Source organism: Chroicocephalus ridibundus, chromosome 2 (assembly GCF_963924245.1).
Source record: "Chroicocephalus ridibundus chromosome 2, bChrRid1.1, whole genome shotgun sequence".
In the NCBI taxonomy this organism is placed as follows: Eukaryota; Metazoa; Chordata; class Aves; order Charadriiformes; family Laridae; genus Chroicocephalus; species Chroicocephalus ridibundus.
Genome location: NC_086285.1, coordinates 46,304,242 through 46,322,561, shown reverse-complemented (window position 1 = coordinate 46,322,561; position 18,320 = coordinate 46,304,242). Strand labels below are relative to the sequence as shown.

The following is an 18,320-nucleotide window of genomic DNA, read 5'->3' as shown; positions in this document are numbered from 1 at the left end:
TGGCGGTTGCTCCATTCTTTTAATTACTGATCTCTTTTGGCTGTTACTTATGGATTAATGATAATATTTAAGTATTTAGGGTTTGTTTTGGTAAAACACTGAGCACTATAACCTCAATTCAGCAAAACACTTAAATAGATGACTTGTTTCACTGAAGTACAATGCTTAAGTGTTTTTGCGTGGTGGAGTTACGTGAGACCTTAGAAGAGTAAGCCTTATGATGCTTACCGTATTTAGATTTCAACACATTGGCAGTTCTGAATTCCTTTGCTAGCATAGTACTTCAAAAATACCTCATGCGGAAACAAGATGGGAGAGTCTGAGCAGCCTTTCCATTAGCTTACCCTTGTTTTGCTGTTATAGTGCAAGATGCTCTGTGGGGCTAGCTCAACCTGATGGATGTTCATAACCACCGTGCCAGCTGGATGGCCCTGAAAATCACAATGCCATTCCGCTTGGTGGCTGGCAGAAACAGTACAACAAATTCTCTGCATTAATTTGATTTTTCTTTCATTCCTTATAAATAGCTGGAATTAGTTCTGAGAGTCAGGAGAGGAGAAGGTTAGGGGTTTTTGAAAAATCAGCTTGATTGTAATAAGATTTAAGAGTAAAGTTTGAAATGTTTTACCAGTGATTTCACTCTGTGTTTCAGCTTTGTAAGTTCTTGAGCTAAAACCCTAGCTTGGTAGTTTGCAACACTGTCTGCAAAAATTCAATTAAAAATATGAAATATGTTCATTTGCTGAGAACAAGACAAAACCAGATACACAGCTCTGTTGCTCGTGCATTCAGTTACATTCCCGTAATCCTTTGCTTGTGAGTTATTGTGTAATTCTTGTATACCCTGAGCTCTGGTTTCCATACTGATGTAATTTTTAAGTCCAAATGATCTTCGTGACAGGAAAGTCTACTCTCCACACTTCTGTCACTAATGCATGTTTCAGCACCTGTTTCTTGGTCTATATTGGGAGTTTTGGTTACCTTACTAACCTCAAAATTCTTGGTGGAAAGACGATTTTTGTATTCAGTATTGTAGGAAGATCTCTGCGTCTCCTGTCTTGGTGGGTCAGCAATTTTTGACAAATCATCATGTAGCAAATGGCGTTGCTTTCATTTACTCTGATTTAGTGGAGTTCTGTTGCTTGTAGGTGTTCTTGTTTTGCTTTTTGGCCACACAGGCTTTGCATAGATTATTACAGCTAGCTGTGCAATGGTGTTGTACATGGGAAAATAACCTCTGTTGAATGATTTTAAGCTTAATACATCTTGTAAGCCATGCATTCATATAACTCTAATGTAAGTTAATTGTAAGCTTGAAAAGTGAGAGAATGAGCTCCATGTCTGTACATTTATATCTCCTAGATGGAGTTATAAGCAACTTCTGTTGAACATTTGTTGAACGTCTTTATATGGTAGAGCTTCATTTTCTAAATCCACGTTATGAGCCAGAAATCAGATAGACTGTTCAGCTGTTTGAGTGCATACGACAGTGTTACAATAGATGTTTTCAATTCTTCAATGTTACTTAAGCTTTCATGAGCTTTTTGTGGAGTAAGTCAAATTTGTAACTGGCTACAGATCCATTAGTTGTCCTGTATGTGATCAACTCTCACCAAGCTAAATAGGATTAATCTAGCTGACAGAATGGTAGTATCTGAGTTACATATTTGCCACGTTCTTCATCCAATTTGACCTAATTAGTGGAGGTGGATGGGTGGGTCAGGTTCACTATGCCTCTGCCTCTACTTGATTCTCAGTTCTTTTGAAAGTTACCCGTGGGCATTTTAAGCTGTGCTGTCGCAGCAAGTTCTTGGTTCAAATGAACATTCAAGCAGCAAAGGAAAAGCAGTGCTAGTTACATTTTACACAATATTCAATTATTCGTTACTCCTTAGATGTGTAAACATAGTACGCATTATATATTTTTAAGTAATTATTTATTTATTTATTTTTATCCTTCCTTATGCTTGAACCCGGGGAAGCAGGACACTTGCTCCAGCCAGCCAACGTGTTAGGTCCTGGCTGGCCACTTGGCCCCTGTGCATAGTGGTTGCAGCTCCATATTGTCAAATGTCTGCACCTGTGTCCCTTTTGTTTTCATTATTTATTACCGTGTTTAGTCATCGGCATAGGCTACTGATGGTCTCGCTAATCTTTTCACCTCACACTAATCACCTTGACTTTTTCCATGTCTAAGGCCGCTCAGTGAGTGTGTCCAGGGCTTTCCCTTACCTTCTGTTCTCCTGCCCAAGTCGTGTCACAAGAAGCGTGGAGGACTCTTGGCAGAGAGCGCGACTTCTTTGAATGCCCGGCAGGTCAGCAGCCCCCCATCTGCTGGCCTCTGATTTTTCCTGCCTCTGGTACTCCACACTTGTTTAGGTGGCTGTGAAAAGCATAACTGACCCCAAATAGGAGATGCGAGGAAGCATTCTCTGTCATTCTCTGCCCTACTGATTATTGCTTACTTTAGCATGGATGTGCACACTGGTTTATGTTACTGCATGGCCACAAATGAATATACAGGTTAAATTCCACTAGTTATGCGCCTGGGTAATTTGACATGTAACACCCATATGTACAATCAGTATAAAAATGATAGAAATTTGGGCTGTCAGTTGCCAGATTTATTTCACGTTTTCTGATATAGGGAGCAGCTAAGACAAATGGATTTCTTAACTCCTCAAAACACAGGATTCACTGTTGAGTTTCTTCTTTGTAAAAAGAGAGGTGGAAACAGAGTGTCTGGGAAGTGGTGGGTGATGAGAGCAGAGTGGAGTCTGCCTCTGCTGGCAGTGGATAGCTCACTTACAATGTGAAACTGCTGCTGAAATCTTTAGTTTTCTTTCATATCTTATCTCCATTGCTGGTGAGCACACTGTCTTGAAAGATCCATTGCTTCTTTTTTGACATTACATAGTTCTTTTAACTTTATGTCACAGAAATGAAAATGATAGGCCATGTAAGCAATTGACATTCTTGCATGCATTTAGAAGACCCATTTAGCACAGTTGTACAAAAGAAATGATATGGCCACAGTCTGGTCTTTCAAAGCTATCAGAGAAATGATTCAAATTGATTAAATAGCTGATTGGTCTTCACATGTGAAAAACACCTAGCAATGTGGTAAATCATTTTTGGAGGGGGGCAGACAAAGGGGTTAAGTTCTGAATGTAAGTAACAACATACTTTCTTTCTCAAATAACTTTTCTAGAAAGTGATCACTTTTTTGACAGGAAGCCTTCTCCACTTACTCTTTTATTTTGGCAAGTACAGAATGACAGAATTGCAACCATAATTTTTATTTTAAGCATTTCAGCTTGCTGACTGTATTTTTCAAGCTATAAATGTATGTGATGTCTTCTGAATGAAAATCTCAGTATTTATAAACAGTACTGATAACTAACAAAAGACGGAGCGGGCATCTGTGTTAGAACTTTCCCATTCTGATGCAGTTTTCTAAATATTTTTCCTGAGTATCCAGGTGTCTCCCTAAGACTGGGAAATAAAATTCTGGGACTGTGAACTGTAGATTTCTTTTTTATTTCATTGTGGTTGTATCTCTACACTGTCTTCATGTTAACATATTGCAACTAAACATTTCTGTAAAAAAAAGAAATCTTTAAAGAAGTTTCTTTGCCAAGTCAGTGGTTTTGCCTAGGAGAAGCATTTCATATAGTTTTGGCATGGGGGAAATAGTGGCTGGGTTTTGTGCTTCTGACCTAAGAGTTATGAAAATGCCTAGTTGAGCATATAACTAGAAGAAAGCCTGGCTTAAAAGGGTGGTGACATAGCTATTGTTTAATAATTTACCAGAGTAATTCATAACATTGGACACAATTAGTGACAGTATTAAACTCAGATTTCACAGTTATTTGCTGGTGAAATTGCTTTTGGCTTCTGCCATCTTCAGCATCTTTAAAAATCTTACTTTTAAATAAATGCGTAGATTAACATGGCAGCAAAACACTTGGACGCCCATTCCTGTAAGATGCTGAGTTCCTTCATTTCTTAGATTGCATGAGGACATGGCATGGAAGGACACACAACCATCCTTCCCCATCTCTCAATACAGCATTGTAACGATTCCCATGGTCTGGTGGTTTAGGAAGGTTGTTCACAGAACAGCTGGACATCAGTGTGTTTCTCAGAGGAGTAAATAATACTGAGTAACAGTGGGCATGGGTGATTGGATGATTAATCCTTTCTGATCAGGTATGATTTGTGGCTTTTTTTCCTTGATATCGCCTAAAACGTTTCAATGAATCCGAGTAGTGCTACTTGCGATTGTATTGTACCCCAGAAAACCTTCTATGTTGTATCATAAACTGAAGTCACTGTGCAACTGGAGTGGCTCAGCCCCTTAAAAAGGTGAGGAAAAGGTCCTTTGGATAAAGAACTTGATGGGCCAAATCTGTAATTTGTTATCCATGTGTACACTCTGAAAAATTGGACATTAATAACCTTACAGTCTTTTAACATTAATTGTTGTACAACTAATACTTTCAGCATTCAGGCCTGAAAATAATATAACTAACTGGAAAACAGTTCAGTGTAGGAAAAAGGTGCTAAAGAAAGTAAGTTGATTGTGAATTTGGTGACCTTATCCTCTTCCCTATGAGGAATGCTGTGGGGTCCTACAGTAGCAGCCTTGCACTGGTAGTCTGAGCATCTTCAAAAACAGGTGAGAGAGGGGAAAAACAGGATTCCATCTTGAAAACAAGGGATAAATTAGCACCCAGGAAGAACTGTACCCAGTTGTTGTGCCCTTTGAAGCGCTGTCAGTGAGGCAATGTCGCTAGCTGAGTCATTCCCCCTGCTCTCACGGTCAAGCTAGTGCTACCAAGACAGTAACTGACAGCTGGAAAAGGAGCTTCTGTTGGGGGAATTGAAATTGCTGGTTTGTTTTCTTCTGGGACTTTGTTTCTAAGTTGGTAATGAAGGCCCTAGGTTTTTGCTTTACTAGAATAAACCTGCTTATTTTCTACTTTTTACATTTATCTAGTGTATGAATCAGTTCAGGTTAGGCTGGCAAGCGCATGGTTTATTGCTTTTTTTGGAAATAGTAGGTTCGTGCAAGGTAATGTGTGTGCAGGCAGACTTCCAAGGGAACTTGAGAGGAGGCTGGAAACCCCAATGATCGTGTTACATGTCCTGCCAGGCTTGTCCGGTCGCCTTGAGGGCTGATGTCTCCAGGTTCTCAGAAGAAGCCTGCTCTGACGGAGATAGATCAGAACACCCTGATAAGGAAGCAGTGGAGAAACAGTGCGCTGTTTGAAGAACGCCCCTGATCTTGACACCACTTTATAAAAGTCAGGAGAAAGTGAATTCCCTCCCACTGCAAACTCCTGTCCTGCGTGGTGTGTAGTTGACATGGGTTCTTTTATGAAGAGCAGCAAAAGAAATGTCTTCAAAGCATCAAATGGTGCAAAAAATTGCCATCTTGCTGAAGAAATTTTTATTCTGTATTGCTGTTGTAGGTTAGGATGGTTATTCAGCTGGCTTCCTGCCTGGTGTCCCACATCACTGCTACACCTTAAAGAGGCTGAGGACAAAATGCTAAAATGTAAGTCTCTGGTTTTTAATAAGATTTATAGATATAACTAGATTTTCTATAAACTTGCATTAAATGTAATCAAAGAAGAAGAAGTTTTTAAATGTGGCTTTTACACTGTGATGAAATAAAAAGGTTTAGAATTAGATTTTCATTGTTCCTTTATTTAGATATTTGATTGTAGGCTGTCCCCTTTGAAAGGGAACTCTTATTTAAAACAGTGGTTTCCATAGAATGTACTTCATATTTTATCAGGCATGTCTATCAACTTCATTTTTTTCCACTCTTTCTTTAGGTATTGCAAGCACATACAATAAGCGATATGTGTATATACCTAATGGAAATAAAATATGGACACTGACTTTCTCTCCGGACCTTTCACATAAAACTCCACTTGTTCTCCTGCATGGGTTCGGAGGAGGTGTTGGACTGTGGGCTCTCAATTTTGAAGATCTCTGTGAGAATAGGACCGTTCATGCTTTCGACCTCCTGGGATTTGGACGTAGCAGTAGACCACACTTTGACACTGATGCTCGGGAAGCAGAGAATCAGTTTGTGGAATCCATAGAACAATGGAGAAAGGAGATGGGGTTAGAAAAAATGATTTTACTTGGACACAACCTAGGTGGATTCCTGGCTGCTGCTTACTCATTAAAATACCCATCAAGGTATGTGAAAATAAAGGAATTAAGGAGTTACTTTTCTGTAATTTTAAGGCAGATTTTATTTTATCAAGCTCTTCACAGATTATCTTTAAGTAAATGACTGTGCTGATTTAAACAAACTTGATACTGAATTTTAAACCCAAGGTATTAATTGGATGGTTTGTTTCCAGAGGAATAGAAATAAGTCGATGTGGTAAGCGTGTTTTTCTGTGTATTTTTCTGTACCTCTTTGTTGTTGTTCGGTACCCCCTTGCCATGCAAAATAGCAAAGATTGTATTTATGTGTGAATATTTTGTGGTATCTCCTGATCGAAAATAGGTTTGTGAAGGGAAAATAGGCCTGTTTCTACCAAACTTCCCACTATTATGGATAACATTGAAACTTCTGAATGTAATTCCCCTAGGTAATTTATGCCTATATGCTAGCAGTCGGTCTGGTGCCAGCATGATGATGTAAAAAAGATTTTAGTGACTGTTTGATTTAAATTGTCTGTATGCCACTTCATATTTCTTCTTTGCGAAACAGCCCAGCTGCAGCAGTCCTGTGATTGCATTTCATCAGCATTTTCTGCACCATGTTGTGGCTAACAGCTAGTCCTTTTTTTTCCCTGAAAACTAATAATTTGTGTCTTTTTTTGATATAGTCTGGTTATGTTGCCCCTGGTGAGCTAGGATCCCACCAAGTGAGGGCATTCTGTATAAAAAAGGACATTACTTCTGTTTAGATACACATAGTGGACTCCTGTGAAAAACTGTGAACATAAGTTCAACTTTCCACATCATCTATCAGATTCTATATTATACAAAACATATCCTATTCTTTTATAGTCACGTCAATTTATTCCCTATACATTTCTCTATCTCTCATTTGGAGATTTTGAAATAAATTCATACATCATTTTTTCCTAAAAGACTTTGCCTCTTTCTTTGCAAGTGGATGACAGCTGGCGTCTGCATCTGGAAATGATGTGTGAAAGTAGGCATGCGTCTCAATTCAGAATTGCATTGAATAAATGCAGTCCTCTGCTCTAGGGATGTAAACCTGTTCTCGTCTGGGGCATAAAACAACTGTTGGCTAACTGTAGTTAGTTTCTTGTAGGGATCACTTATAAGTTCCTTACCCTTCTAAAGTATCTAAATGCCGCTGTCCTATCCCTGTGGGATTGGGGTATTGTTTCTGCCCCCTGCTGATTTACATCGAAAGTGATGCTTTGTTTTCATGCCTCACTGTGCTTAAGTTGAGGTTAATTAATTTGGGGGTGTTTCAGTTTGTGCTCTCACATTACTAATGTTTCTCTGAAGTTAAACTAACACCATCAAATTAGCAAATTGACTGGTAGGATCTTAAGACAGCATTGAATCAAGTGATAAATATAGCATGGCTTTCAACCAGATTATCTAACAGTGCATTAGAGGCTTAAGGGATTCTGGATACGTATTGTTAGGAAAGTAGATCTGTTTCTCCAAGCTTAGGTGATCTGTTAATTTACTATGTTGTACCAAAGTTGTTCATGAGACATCTGAGGTTACGAATCCAAAAAGGTTCCCATTTAGAATATTCTCGGGTGGTGGTGGGGTCTTGATTTTCAAATACTACAACTTCTGGACTGTTACTTCTGGAATGATTTCTTATGGTCAACTTCCCATTATCCTGGGTTATTTTTTAGGCTTGGTAACTAAAAGGAGAAATGCCAAATAGGAAGGAAAGCATTAAGAAAGGAAAGATGAAAAAAAGTTTACTTTGTTTTTATTCATGTGTTTGCTTTATTGTGTTTAATTCCATAGTTCGTACACAGAATGTTCCTTACAGTCATTAGCCTCTAATCTCTCCTGCTTGGTTTGTATAGTTAAATTCTACCCTGTCTTCTTGGAAATACGCTCGAGGATGAGCTGGCAGCCAAGAAACATCTTTGGGAGGTTAATCCTTTTCAACCCCTCATTTCAAGCACAGATTTTTGGTTTCCCAACTGATTATAGTCCAGAAATAGCCTTTGGGGTCACTTTTGACATCGTTTTAGGCACTAAGAACTGTTCTGTATTAGATATCTAATCTCATGGCTTTGAAAGAGAAGGAAGTCATGAAAAAGAAAGTAAAGATCATGAAGCTTGCATAGAAAATCACCTTAAATATGCAAAACGATAGTTAAGTGTCGCTTTTTCAGAAATCAGCAGTATCTGGGACACTTAGAGTTGGTGTTATTATGGGTTTAAACAGAAATAGACGATTGCAATTTACAAAGATGAAATAGATTTTTTGCTTGAGGGGGACTCACAGCATGAAGTGATTGATAGTTGCATGTGCTGGAGATTCCTACTATGCTCTCTGTACTGAGGTTCCTTTGAGTGATAGTTTTATAAATTGTCTCTTTGACGTTTGTTTCATGACCTAAATCAATAAATTGAGAAAACATCTGCTAATTTTGCTCTGCCTCTCTTTACTTTGCTAAGATGATTTTTCAGATATATTGCATCTCTTCTTAGAACAGAGAGCTTAGGCTTGAAAAAGAAAGACTTTTAGCAAGTTTACTTAAATGGAACAGATGCAATTATCTTCTTTTCTGTGGAATTAAACTGCTCCTGCAAATAATATTGACTGAGCGTATAGATTATGCTATTTTTAAAAATAGAAACAAGACTGCCCTTTTTCTCAAATGCGTGACAGTGGGTGTCTATCGAATGCTGAATTTATCTTTGTGACATGACCTTCCAAGTTGCAATCCAATCTCTCTGTAATTAGTAATCAAAAGCAAAACCATTGATGACTCAGAAACTAGATAATAAGCCACTATGACAGAAGTAACTAAAACAGGTTGCATAGTCCACAGATAGCACATTTCCGTCGTACTCAGTCGAAGAAAAATTAATGTACTCTAAACCTCTGAACGTTTTTTGCCCACAGGGTCAAACATCTTATCTTAGTGGAGCCATGGGGTTTTCCAGAGAGGCCTGACAATGCCGAACACGAAAGACCAATTCCAATCTGGATCAAAGCACTAGGAGCTATATTGAGTCCATTTAATCCATTAGCTGGGCTGAGGATAGCAGGACCCTTCGGTGAGTTTTAGCTACTCTTAAATACCATTTCTGTTTTCGTTAAACATAAACAGGGAGCAGATATCACATTAAGATAAGCTTTGTTGCAAGGCCATATCACCCACAGAGAAAAGGAAGAAAAAGTGGGAGGGGTTGAGGAAAGATGAACTCTTCAGGACAAGAGGGCAGGCTCTTTCTATTAGAAATACTGGTATGATAGTTTATAGCAAGCTACATTATATTACTGTAGGCTACAGTTATAGTGAGTCAGAGTATGTGGACATCTGTTGGAGAAGCCTGACAAAGAGGCGTGAATGTGAAAAGTTTTTTTCTGGTTGCCTCCAGTCACAGTCCACTTAGTTTCCCTTCCAACTGCAGTTTGATGGACAAACAGGATTTCCGAATTTGGTTAACGTTAGAAAGCAGTCTGTCAAACTCATTTGTCTTTGGCCTGAGTTTAGAGAAGTTAAATTGAAAATGGGTTCTTTACATTAGCCATTTTCTTACTACTCTAGGAAATTTTGTGGGGCTCACTGGTGTCCTGCATTACAGTGGCGGTCTGTCCTTTGTATTTCTACATTTCCTCAGCAGCACTGGTGAGGTGTTAGAAAAACTCTGTGTACCCTAGTACTAGGACTAGGTAGCGATGACCAAAAATACTATTTTTTTAGTTTATGTGGGGTGAACGGTGTGATGAAATCTTAAATTTGTGTTCCTTCTAGAGGGGAAAGAGGTTATCTGTCTATTACTCTCTGTACTACAGGAGTATCTGCTGGAGAGGCTTGGAAAAAGAGATCCCTCAGGCCCCTCACAAGTTACAATTAACTCGCCTCTTCATCATTTTTATTATTCAGTCTGAAGAGAAACTAATGACATTTCTAGGCTTTGTTTACATTTAAACCACATCTGTTTCCTAAATCTCTTTCTATAGAGTATATATTTTAATATACTGATCTATTTGATTGTTTTGGGGAGCGTGACAAAATTAGCTTTTCAGACAAGCAATATGATTTGTATAAACAGATTATTATTTTTTAAAGTAAAATGCTAATTCGGTTAGCAAAACAACCTGAAGCGTATTGAGTGATAAGCACTGATTTAATGCCTTTTATCCAATAACAAATGCGTGCATAAATCGATCCATGTAGAAGAGTTCAAAGCTGAAGTTGTCTCCCTTAGCAAGTGCAGTCAAAACCACGCTGTAGAAACAGACCCTGTCTTGGCGAGGTATCCCCAACCTAACCTCGCTTATAGGTTGCTGCAGAGGTCGATGCTTTTCAAAATTTTTCATCCATTTCTCACTCTACGTGTTAAAAAAGTTTTCCATCATCAACTTAATGTGCAATTCTTGACAGGTGAAGCGTAGTTCTTGGAGAAGGGTAAGTTTAAACACTGTGCTGTGAAGTAGGCATCAAACCCAACCTGATGAAGGCACTGAACCAAACCCAGGTTTGCTTCTACACGTACATGGGTTTAAGGTTCTGGGCAGGCATAGCTGTCTGATCCTCATTACAAAGCCAATTGCTCTTCTTCAAAGGTACAAGTTAGGCACTTAAATGAGAGCCAGGTTCTTTGGGATATCATGATGGTATCACATGGATATTTAATCAGACCCTCAGGCAGGTACTTAAACCTGGGAGAGAGACAGAATCAAGAGAGATCTTTTTACTTAAGTGATTTCCAGTTAGTTGATTTGCATGTTTTCCTTCACTTAACTGGAACAGTCACCCAGGAGGCTAACAGTATTGGGGTTTCTGCACTTAGATTGAATTTGTGAATTCTGTTCCTAAAGCTGAATGCCTAAAAATTGCTCAGGACAACAGTAACGTCACTGGGACCACACCATTTTTATGGAACTCGGTGTCTTCAATGTTACTATTTCTTCCAGCATTTCCATAGACACTATGGAAAACATCAGCCAGACAATTGAGGGTGTCTTCAATAAACATCACAAGAATGAACCAGTGTGATTTCATTCTAAAATTTGTTCCAAAGTTGCCTTGACTCTTTGTTTCATTCTCCCCTGTAAATTCCTAGGGAAGGAGAACAGTTTTGCAATTGGACCCACAGCCAAAGCACTTTCTATCAAAACAGAAAATGAATTCTAAAATTTGGTAACATTCAGTCCCCTCGTTATTGGAAAAGGGGGTGCTGTGGTCTCTATGCTGGTAGCAGGGGAAGACACAGAATTAGTCTCTTTCTTCTAGGTACTCTTATCCCAAGCCATCTGTATCGTTTGTGTTCAAAAATAAACAGACAGAGAAAGACAAAAGTCCAGCAATTGAACTCTCTATAGAGAAAATACAAGCAGCAGAGCAAATTGCAGAATGTTTGCAAAATCTTCATTGCTTCAGGACTTAAATAGCTGTTTCATAAGGGAATTATTTTCTCCTGCACTGTATTAGTTTTCTGATTTGATTTAAAGCATACATAAGGGCATGTTGCAATAGTCCAATCTCAAGGTTAAAAACACATAGATCACTGTGACAAGGTCTACATAAATAGTACCAGGCCTTTGGCCAGGGACAGGTGGGAAGAAATGACATCATCATAATTGCACAGATTAACAACAGTATTTTCAGTTGATAAACCCGAGTGGTAAACTCTTCAAGGATGAATAATATTCTTAAGACTAGGATTACCCTTTAGTGAGGCTCTTGTCCCAAAGATCTGTCTGGTCAACTAGAAGAGGCTTCTTCCTTAAAGAAGTGATTCAGAATAGGAGCTTAACTTTAGAAAGCCTGAACTGGCCCCTGAAGGGACCTGCGTCTCTAGTTTGGCTGTTAAGAGAGCATGGACAATAGCTTTCCTAGGTGAGATCTCTTGATTTGTACCAGTTCTTGTGTCTTATAATCTTGTCAAAATTTCTACGCCTGTTTTTCCACATAGGCTTCTGTTCTTTCAAGTAAACACTAGCTAGATCAACTAGTTTTGGAAGGAGACTGTTCTGTAAAAGGAGAGCACAGACTTATATCTAAGGAAGAGCAGCCCAGCCTTTTCAGCAGTGCCTTCTGGTTCTGAAAGGTGGGCTGCTTTTGGCCCACCCAGTGCTGCCAGAGCAAGGAGAAGGGCAGTGTTGGTATTAGGCAAGACTAAACTGGCGGCAAAAAGATGCTCTACCTAGCCCTTTTGCTGGTCCCATTTGCGTGTTTCCTCTATTGCTGCAGTGGCCCTTCTCAAACATTTCCTATAAGTATTCAGCAAGGATTGAATTACCCCCCCCTTCTGGTGCAGCATAAAGTCCTTTAGAATATTTCTGTTTCATTCCTGTTTGATGTAATACCATCGTGTTTTCCTAAGACATGCAAGTGGTGAAACAAAACATTGGTTTAGAGGTCATCAAGCTTAGCCACGAGTTTCAAGGGAACGTGTTTGGAGGGTTATAACGGAAAGCATTAGGCAATCTGACGAAGTGGGATATACTAATTCCTCCTCTAATAGTGTTTTCTGTTTTAACAGGATTGAGCCTTGTTCAGCGTTTAAGACCGGATTTCAAGCGAAAGTATTCATCGATGTTTGATGACAACACTGTGGCTGAATATATTTATCACTGCAATGTACAGTCACCCAGGTGAGTATGAGTTTCCAAGTGTATGTTTTGAAGTCTTTCATTTACTGAGGGCCTGCTATTCCCTCCGATGGCCATGGCAATGGTGTGCATGCTGCTTTTTTTAAATGGTAAAATTTATTGTCTTGATTGAAGAAAAAGATAACGTTGTACTTTTTCTGAATTCCAGAAACTGAAAAATGTAAAAGCTGTCTTAGTTCTGTATTTCTTCTGAACTACCTGCGTGTTAATTCTGAGAGAGTTTGTGTGCTAATTTTTAATTTAAAAAATGTTACAGTGGTTTAATTTGTAAAGAATTTCTTAAAAAACTTTAAAAATAAGGTATTTCATTCTTTTAAGTGTTATCACTCAGTACTGTGAAAACATAGGTTCTTTCTGTTGAAAATTACATGCAAACCTTGAAAACTTTGTTTCTTAATAGTAAAAAATGCCAGCCTTGTGTATTAATGCACTCTGTGTTACTAAAAGGCACAGATACTCCAATTTAGAGAAAAGGCAAATCCAATGGAAATTTAATTGGTTTTACTCTCTTGAATGACTTGAAGTGGTGAAACAGCTTTCAAGAACATGACAATTCCTTATGGATGGGCAAAAAGGCCGATGCTGCAACGGATTCCACAAATGGACCGAGACATTCCTATCACTGTGGTCTATGGAGCACGTTCGTGTATAGATGGCAATTCTGGCAGCACTGTCCAGTCTCTGAGACCAAATTCGTATGTGAAGACAATAGTAAGTTGACTTTTAAAGCAGTTGTTTGTTTATCGTGTGGATTTGTTTAAATTGTATCTATGTTTTCTGTATAATGCTTTTGTTTGTCTGATAAGAGAATGGTTTGTACCTGGTGCTTCGTTCTTGTAAGCATCTTTAAGTCATTAAAAAAATACTTAGTGTTATCTTCCTAGCTAATACATTCCTGTTTAGAGGTATGGCCTTATCATTTAAAATGTGTGTACTTGCTACTTGATGTGAATGTGCACACTGCATTTTTTGTTGATTTCTATAAAAACAAATTTAAATGTGATCTTCACGCATTGTCACATCAGTCAGCCGTGATAACAGAATATGCATATATGTTACAATGCTATGAGGTGATAAAATGTTTGAATACACCAGCTGTCTTCTTACTGATGTTTAGATTTATCTGGACAGAAGTGTACAATATGTGATGTTTTTTTAACACGATAACATAACTTTACTTTTATGGGCTTCAATTAGAAACAACATGTTTTAATGGAGGGGGGAAAAATAGATTTAAATACAAATTGATCTTGGACTGATTATAAAATTGAGAGAAAACAGGTCAAGTACCTTTGCTGTGCACTATGGTGATGGCTTGGTACCAGTTTTGGCAGAGAATGATAAATTACAGAAATAAGTAACCACCCTATTTGTGGTTACTTAAGCCCTTAAGTTTTTTTACGTAATTGCTGTGAAATAATCTAGGGCACAAATGTGGGTGTTTCCCCCGTATATTGCATCGTATGGATTTTACTTGTTCACGCTTAACATAGTTGTTGTTAATTTGCAGGGTTGAAATCTGTTTCCACAAGTCTAGAAAATCCCCAGCAATTTAAGCTTCTGTGTTCTTAATCATTTATCCTAGTACCTGCTTTAGTTTCTTCCACGTAATTTTTATAATAAGAGAATGCCAATTATTTGATGCTCTCTGTAATGCAAACGCTTACAGAACTGAAGAGCAACCTGGCAGAACTATTTGAGTGGAGAACAAAGGGGATGAAGATGAATCAGAAGTATGATATGTAAAACACGTTCTCCTAAGTTTGTTTTGCCGTGACTTGTGTCGACTTGAATGGTGGTGTGTTTTTCCACAAGGCGTGCAATTGAATAAGCCGGAGTTTTGCCCTCTTTTCCTGTGTAGCAAAGTTCCTTCAACAGGTGAAACAAGCTTTTGTTTTTCCTGATGTTTACAGTCCTTTTTAGGCTGTATGATACCACCTCCTGGCAGCAGTTGTGCTAACTGCATTAACACAGGCTGGGTGCAAGCGATCGGTTCCAGTTTTAAGATCTGTCTTTTCAAGTAATAGTGTATCAAGCAGGTAACGTGTCAAAGTCAGGTTCTTCACATGTCCCAGTATTTATTTACTTGTTTATTACATTCTGGTGATTTTTGATCCGTTTCTTCACCTTTATCCTCTAGGCTATCCTTGGTGCGGGTCATTATGTGTATGCTGATCAACCCGAAGACTTCAATCAGAAAGTGAAAGATATCTGCGATTCCGTGGACTGACTGTCTGCTGTTCTGTAGAAAGTCGTACCATAGATAGCGTTTAGTACCAATACTCTCTAGGAAATCACTAAAGAATGTGGAGCTACTGGCACAGGCTCTCTTTGCACATTGTTTCTTCTAAGAAGCCATTTGCACACTTAAACCACTTAGTGCCTTTTGGGGGAGGGGGGAGGTGTGTAGGGAGATTTGAAGCAAACTTTGTACAGATTTGTTCTGAGATTGGTTTTTAGATTATTGGCCTGTCATATGAAATTACACGCAACTTTTTAAACTGGAATTTTCTTCAAAATGTAATTGAATTTTGCACATGTTGGACTTCTAAAGATGCTGAATTCTTCACTAATGCGGAGAACTGTATTGATGCAGATACAATGTATAAAATGCAGTTTGGTTTCTTTATAAAAATTCATAGTTTTTAGTTGATGTTTCATAGCAAGAAAATGAAAATACTTACTCATTTCATATTTGGAATTCAAAACTCCATATACAATATTTTAAGAGGGTGTGTTTTATTTTTTTTTTATTGGCATGGTAACAGCTTACGAAGCTGATTTTGGGAGAGGCCAAAACAATGAGCAGTGTCTGTTGCTGAAATACGTGTGTTAGTTTGTAAGAAATTGGGGCTCAGTATTGGGAAATCTGTCTTCTGTTGGATTTTATTTCCATTTATCTCAAGGCATCTTTTTCTGTCTCTGCAACTTTTACAGAAGGCTCAGTTTGTAAGAGTCAATGATGTTACCAGCACTCATGCTTCCATAGATATTTTGATATGTAGATCTCAATATTTTAAAGTGTAGAAATTGGCTTGTTAGTTACACCATCTATTATTAACGCTTTACTGCAAGATTTGTTACTAGCCTAAACCTAACAATTGTAGATAAGTGGACAAGATTTTGATTAGGGCTAGGGAATGGCCATCTGGATAGTGAGCATAATTCCCTTTTTCTTTAATTAGAAAACCTAGTCCTAGGAAATTCAGGGTGGAAGAGAGGCAGAGGGAGAATATTGACGTTCTCTAATTGGGAACTACAACAGGTTAGTGTATTTTAGTTAACATGCAGCCTCCTTATAGGAAGGATCATTACTGGAGTGAACAATACCACTGTAACAAATTATAATTATTTTTCTTGGAGATTCTTAATATAATTATATATTTAAATGGAGTATTTCGGTATTAGAGATAATCCAGTCTCTGCATCTTTTTGAAATTGTAGTTTGACATTAGTTCTTCACATGCTTAGTAAATTATATTAAGCAAAATATTTTGTCACTTTAAAGCCAAATTATGTGGTGATTTTTTTAACAGGTTTACATATGATCTGCTTTTGAATATTAAATTTACTACTGAAGAGTTCTTGATACTTTTATACATAGAAAAATTTGAGTTAATGATAGCACCTTTTTAAAGCTTGAGTGGAATTCTGTGCATTTTTTTATCAAATTAAGGAATTGTTACACATATTTATGATGTGGAAGGCAAAGATAACCTAAAATAGTCAGGAAATACTCTGATTATGTTCCCAGCCAAACATAATCTCCCTCTTTCTGAAGGAGATATTTATCTATGTGGCGCTATGTAAACATCAGTCTTTGTGACTGCCTTGACCGGTAGCACTTAATATCTAACAAGCTAAAGATTTTTATTAAAATTAACTATTGAATTAAATTACTTTTTCAATTAGCAAATGCCAGAATGTTTAAGCAAAACTTTGGGTTATTTGCTAAAATCCTGAGTTCAAAGTGGAAAATCAGAATATCAATTATATTTTTGAATATAAGCTATAAATTATCAGTCGTGTCACCATTTAGGTGGATGCCTTCAATATGTATTTTTTCCCCCTTTTCAGTGTCTAATTTGTATTTATCAACTTAAACAGCTGTTTTAACTGTGTGTAAAAACCTAATGCAAAAATATATTCTGAGTCTCCTCCGAATAACAAAAGGTGAAACAAGCTATTGGTGGTTTCAGATAGCACTTACTGATGGGAATTCTAGATTCCACATCAAAAGATGGAAGTAGGGATGAAAATTGCACACTGGATGTGAATATTGTTTTAAATATCCCTTGCTTTTTCAGCTTATTGGACTAATAAGACATATTGCTTAAGTTTTGCACAATAAAAAAAAAAATTAAATGTTATGTTTGATTAATGATAAGACCTGATGTTGCTTTTGTAAAAATTGTGTGTAATTAAACCCTGGAAATCAAGAGTGATTAATAAGGTGAGCCTAAACCATTCAAAATACATTAAAAATGAGGCAATGCTTATTTTCAAATGTCTCAATGTACTTAACTGAAACTGGTAAGCATTTGTCAACAAGTAGCTGCAAGCTCGGCACGCTGGTTGTATATACAAAACAATGTTTGTTGGTTGTCTTCCAGGCAGTATTGGATACTGCTGTGAAGGTCAAGATGGAATTTTGAATATCCTATTGTGTGCAACATAACCCAATAAAGTTAATTTAATAAACATAGTAAGAGGTGCTGAACAGAAAATGAATGGCACAGACTGAAACACTTGGGAGCTGGACCTTTTGTGAGCAGTTACTGACGAGGAATAAGGTCAGTTCCTACAGAAGTTCTCTTTCAGTGCAATGACCAGGTGCTTAAATGCACCGCGGCGAGCACTGAACACTGATGGTGCTATTTTTATTATAGTGCTATAAAATAAGACAAGAATCACAGGCATAAACGTACCCAAAGATCTATCCCGTTCTAGCATCAAAATGAAGACAGCTTTGCAGCAGAGGCTAGGGCATAACAAAAAGAATCCAAAATATTAATAAAATCCAAGATTAACTGTCTAAGTCTCCAGGACGCGCTCTTCTTCCTGAGGTTGTTGTGATAAAATTTTATTAAAGTAACTTAGTAATATTTTGTTTGCATGGCTGAGTTCATCTTGTTACTTATTGAACCCTGCCAGATTAGATTTTAGTTCTGAAAAACTGATTTTCAGAGAAGTAATTTATTGATAAGACTCTATAATAAAACATTCGCAGCCATCACAAGTAAGCCCCCGTTTGTATCTGATTGTGAAAAGTAAATGGAGAGTGTGAATTCGTAGGCCTTGAGCTTGGAAAAAATGGGTCCAAACAGGAGAAATGCTGTCGTCTGGTTTCACTCGGATTAAACCAATGCTGGCATTTCTTTTTAAACCTTATCTTTTTAAGGTTGCTACAACTGTTTGTGCTGAACTGATGTGACAGTCTCTGTCTGAAATGCTCTCTGTGGTCTGTTGCGGTTCCTCAAAT

At 37.8% G+C, this 18,320-nt stretch overlaps 1 protein-coding gene across 1 annotated transcript in view; it reads left to right on the top strand.

Annotated features, from left to right (window-relative positions):
• The window catches only part of ABHD5 (abhydrolase domain containing 5, lysophosphatidic acid acyltransferase), a 30,504-nt gene extending 12,423 nt beyond the window's left edge, over positions 1–18,081 (top strand). Inside the window, exons 2-7 of the mRNA XM_063325257.1 lie at positions 5,478–5,563; positions 5,847–6,219; positions 9,116–9,270; positions 12,709–12,820; positions 13,363–13,549; positions 14,979–18,081. Of these exons, the coding sequence (XP_063181327.1) occupies positions 5,478–5,563; positions 5,847–6,219; positions 9,116–9,270; positions 12,709–12,820; positions 13,363–13,549; positions 14,979–15,068 (1,003 nt within the window). The 3' untranslated portion in view covers positions 15,069–18,081. The remainder of the gene's footprint in view (positions 1–5,477; positions 5,564–5,846; positions 6,220–9,115; positions 9,271–12,708; positions 12,821–13,362; positions 13,550–14,978) is intronic.
• The last annotated feature ends 239 nt before the right edge of the window (positions 18,082–18,320 follow it).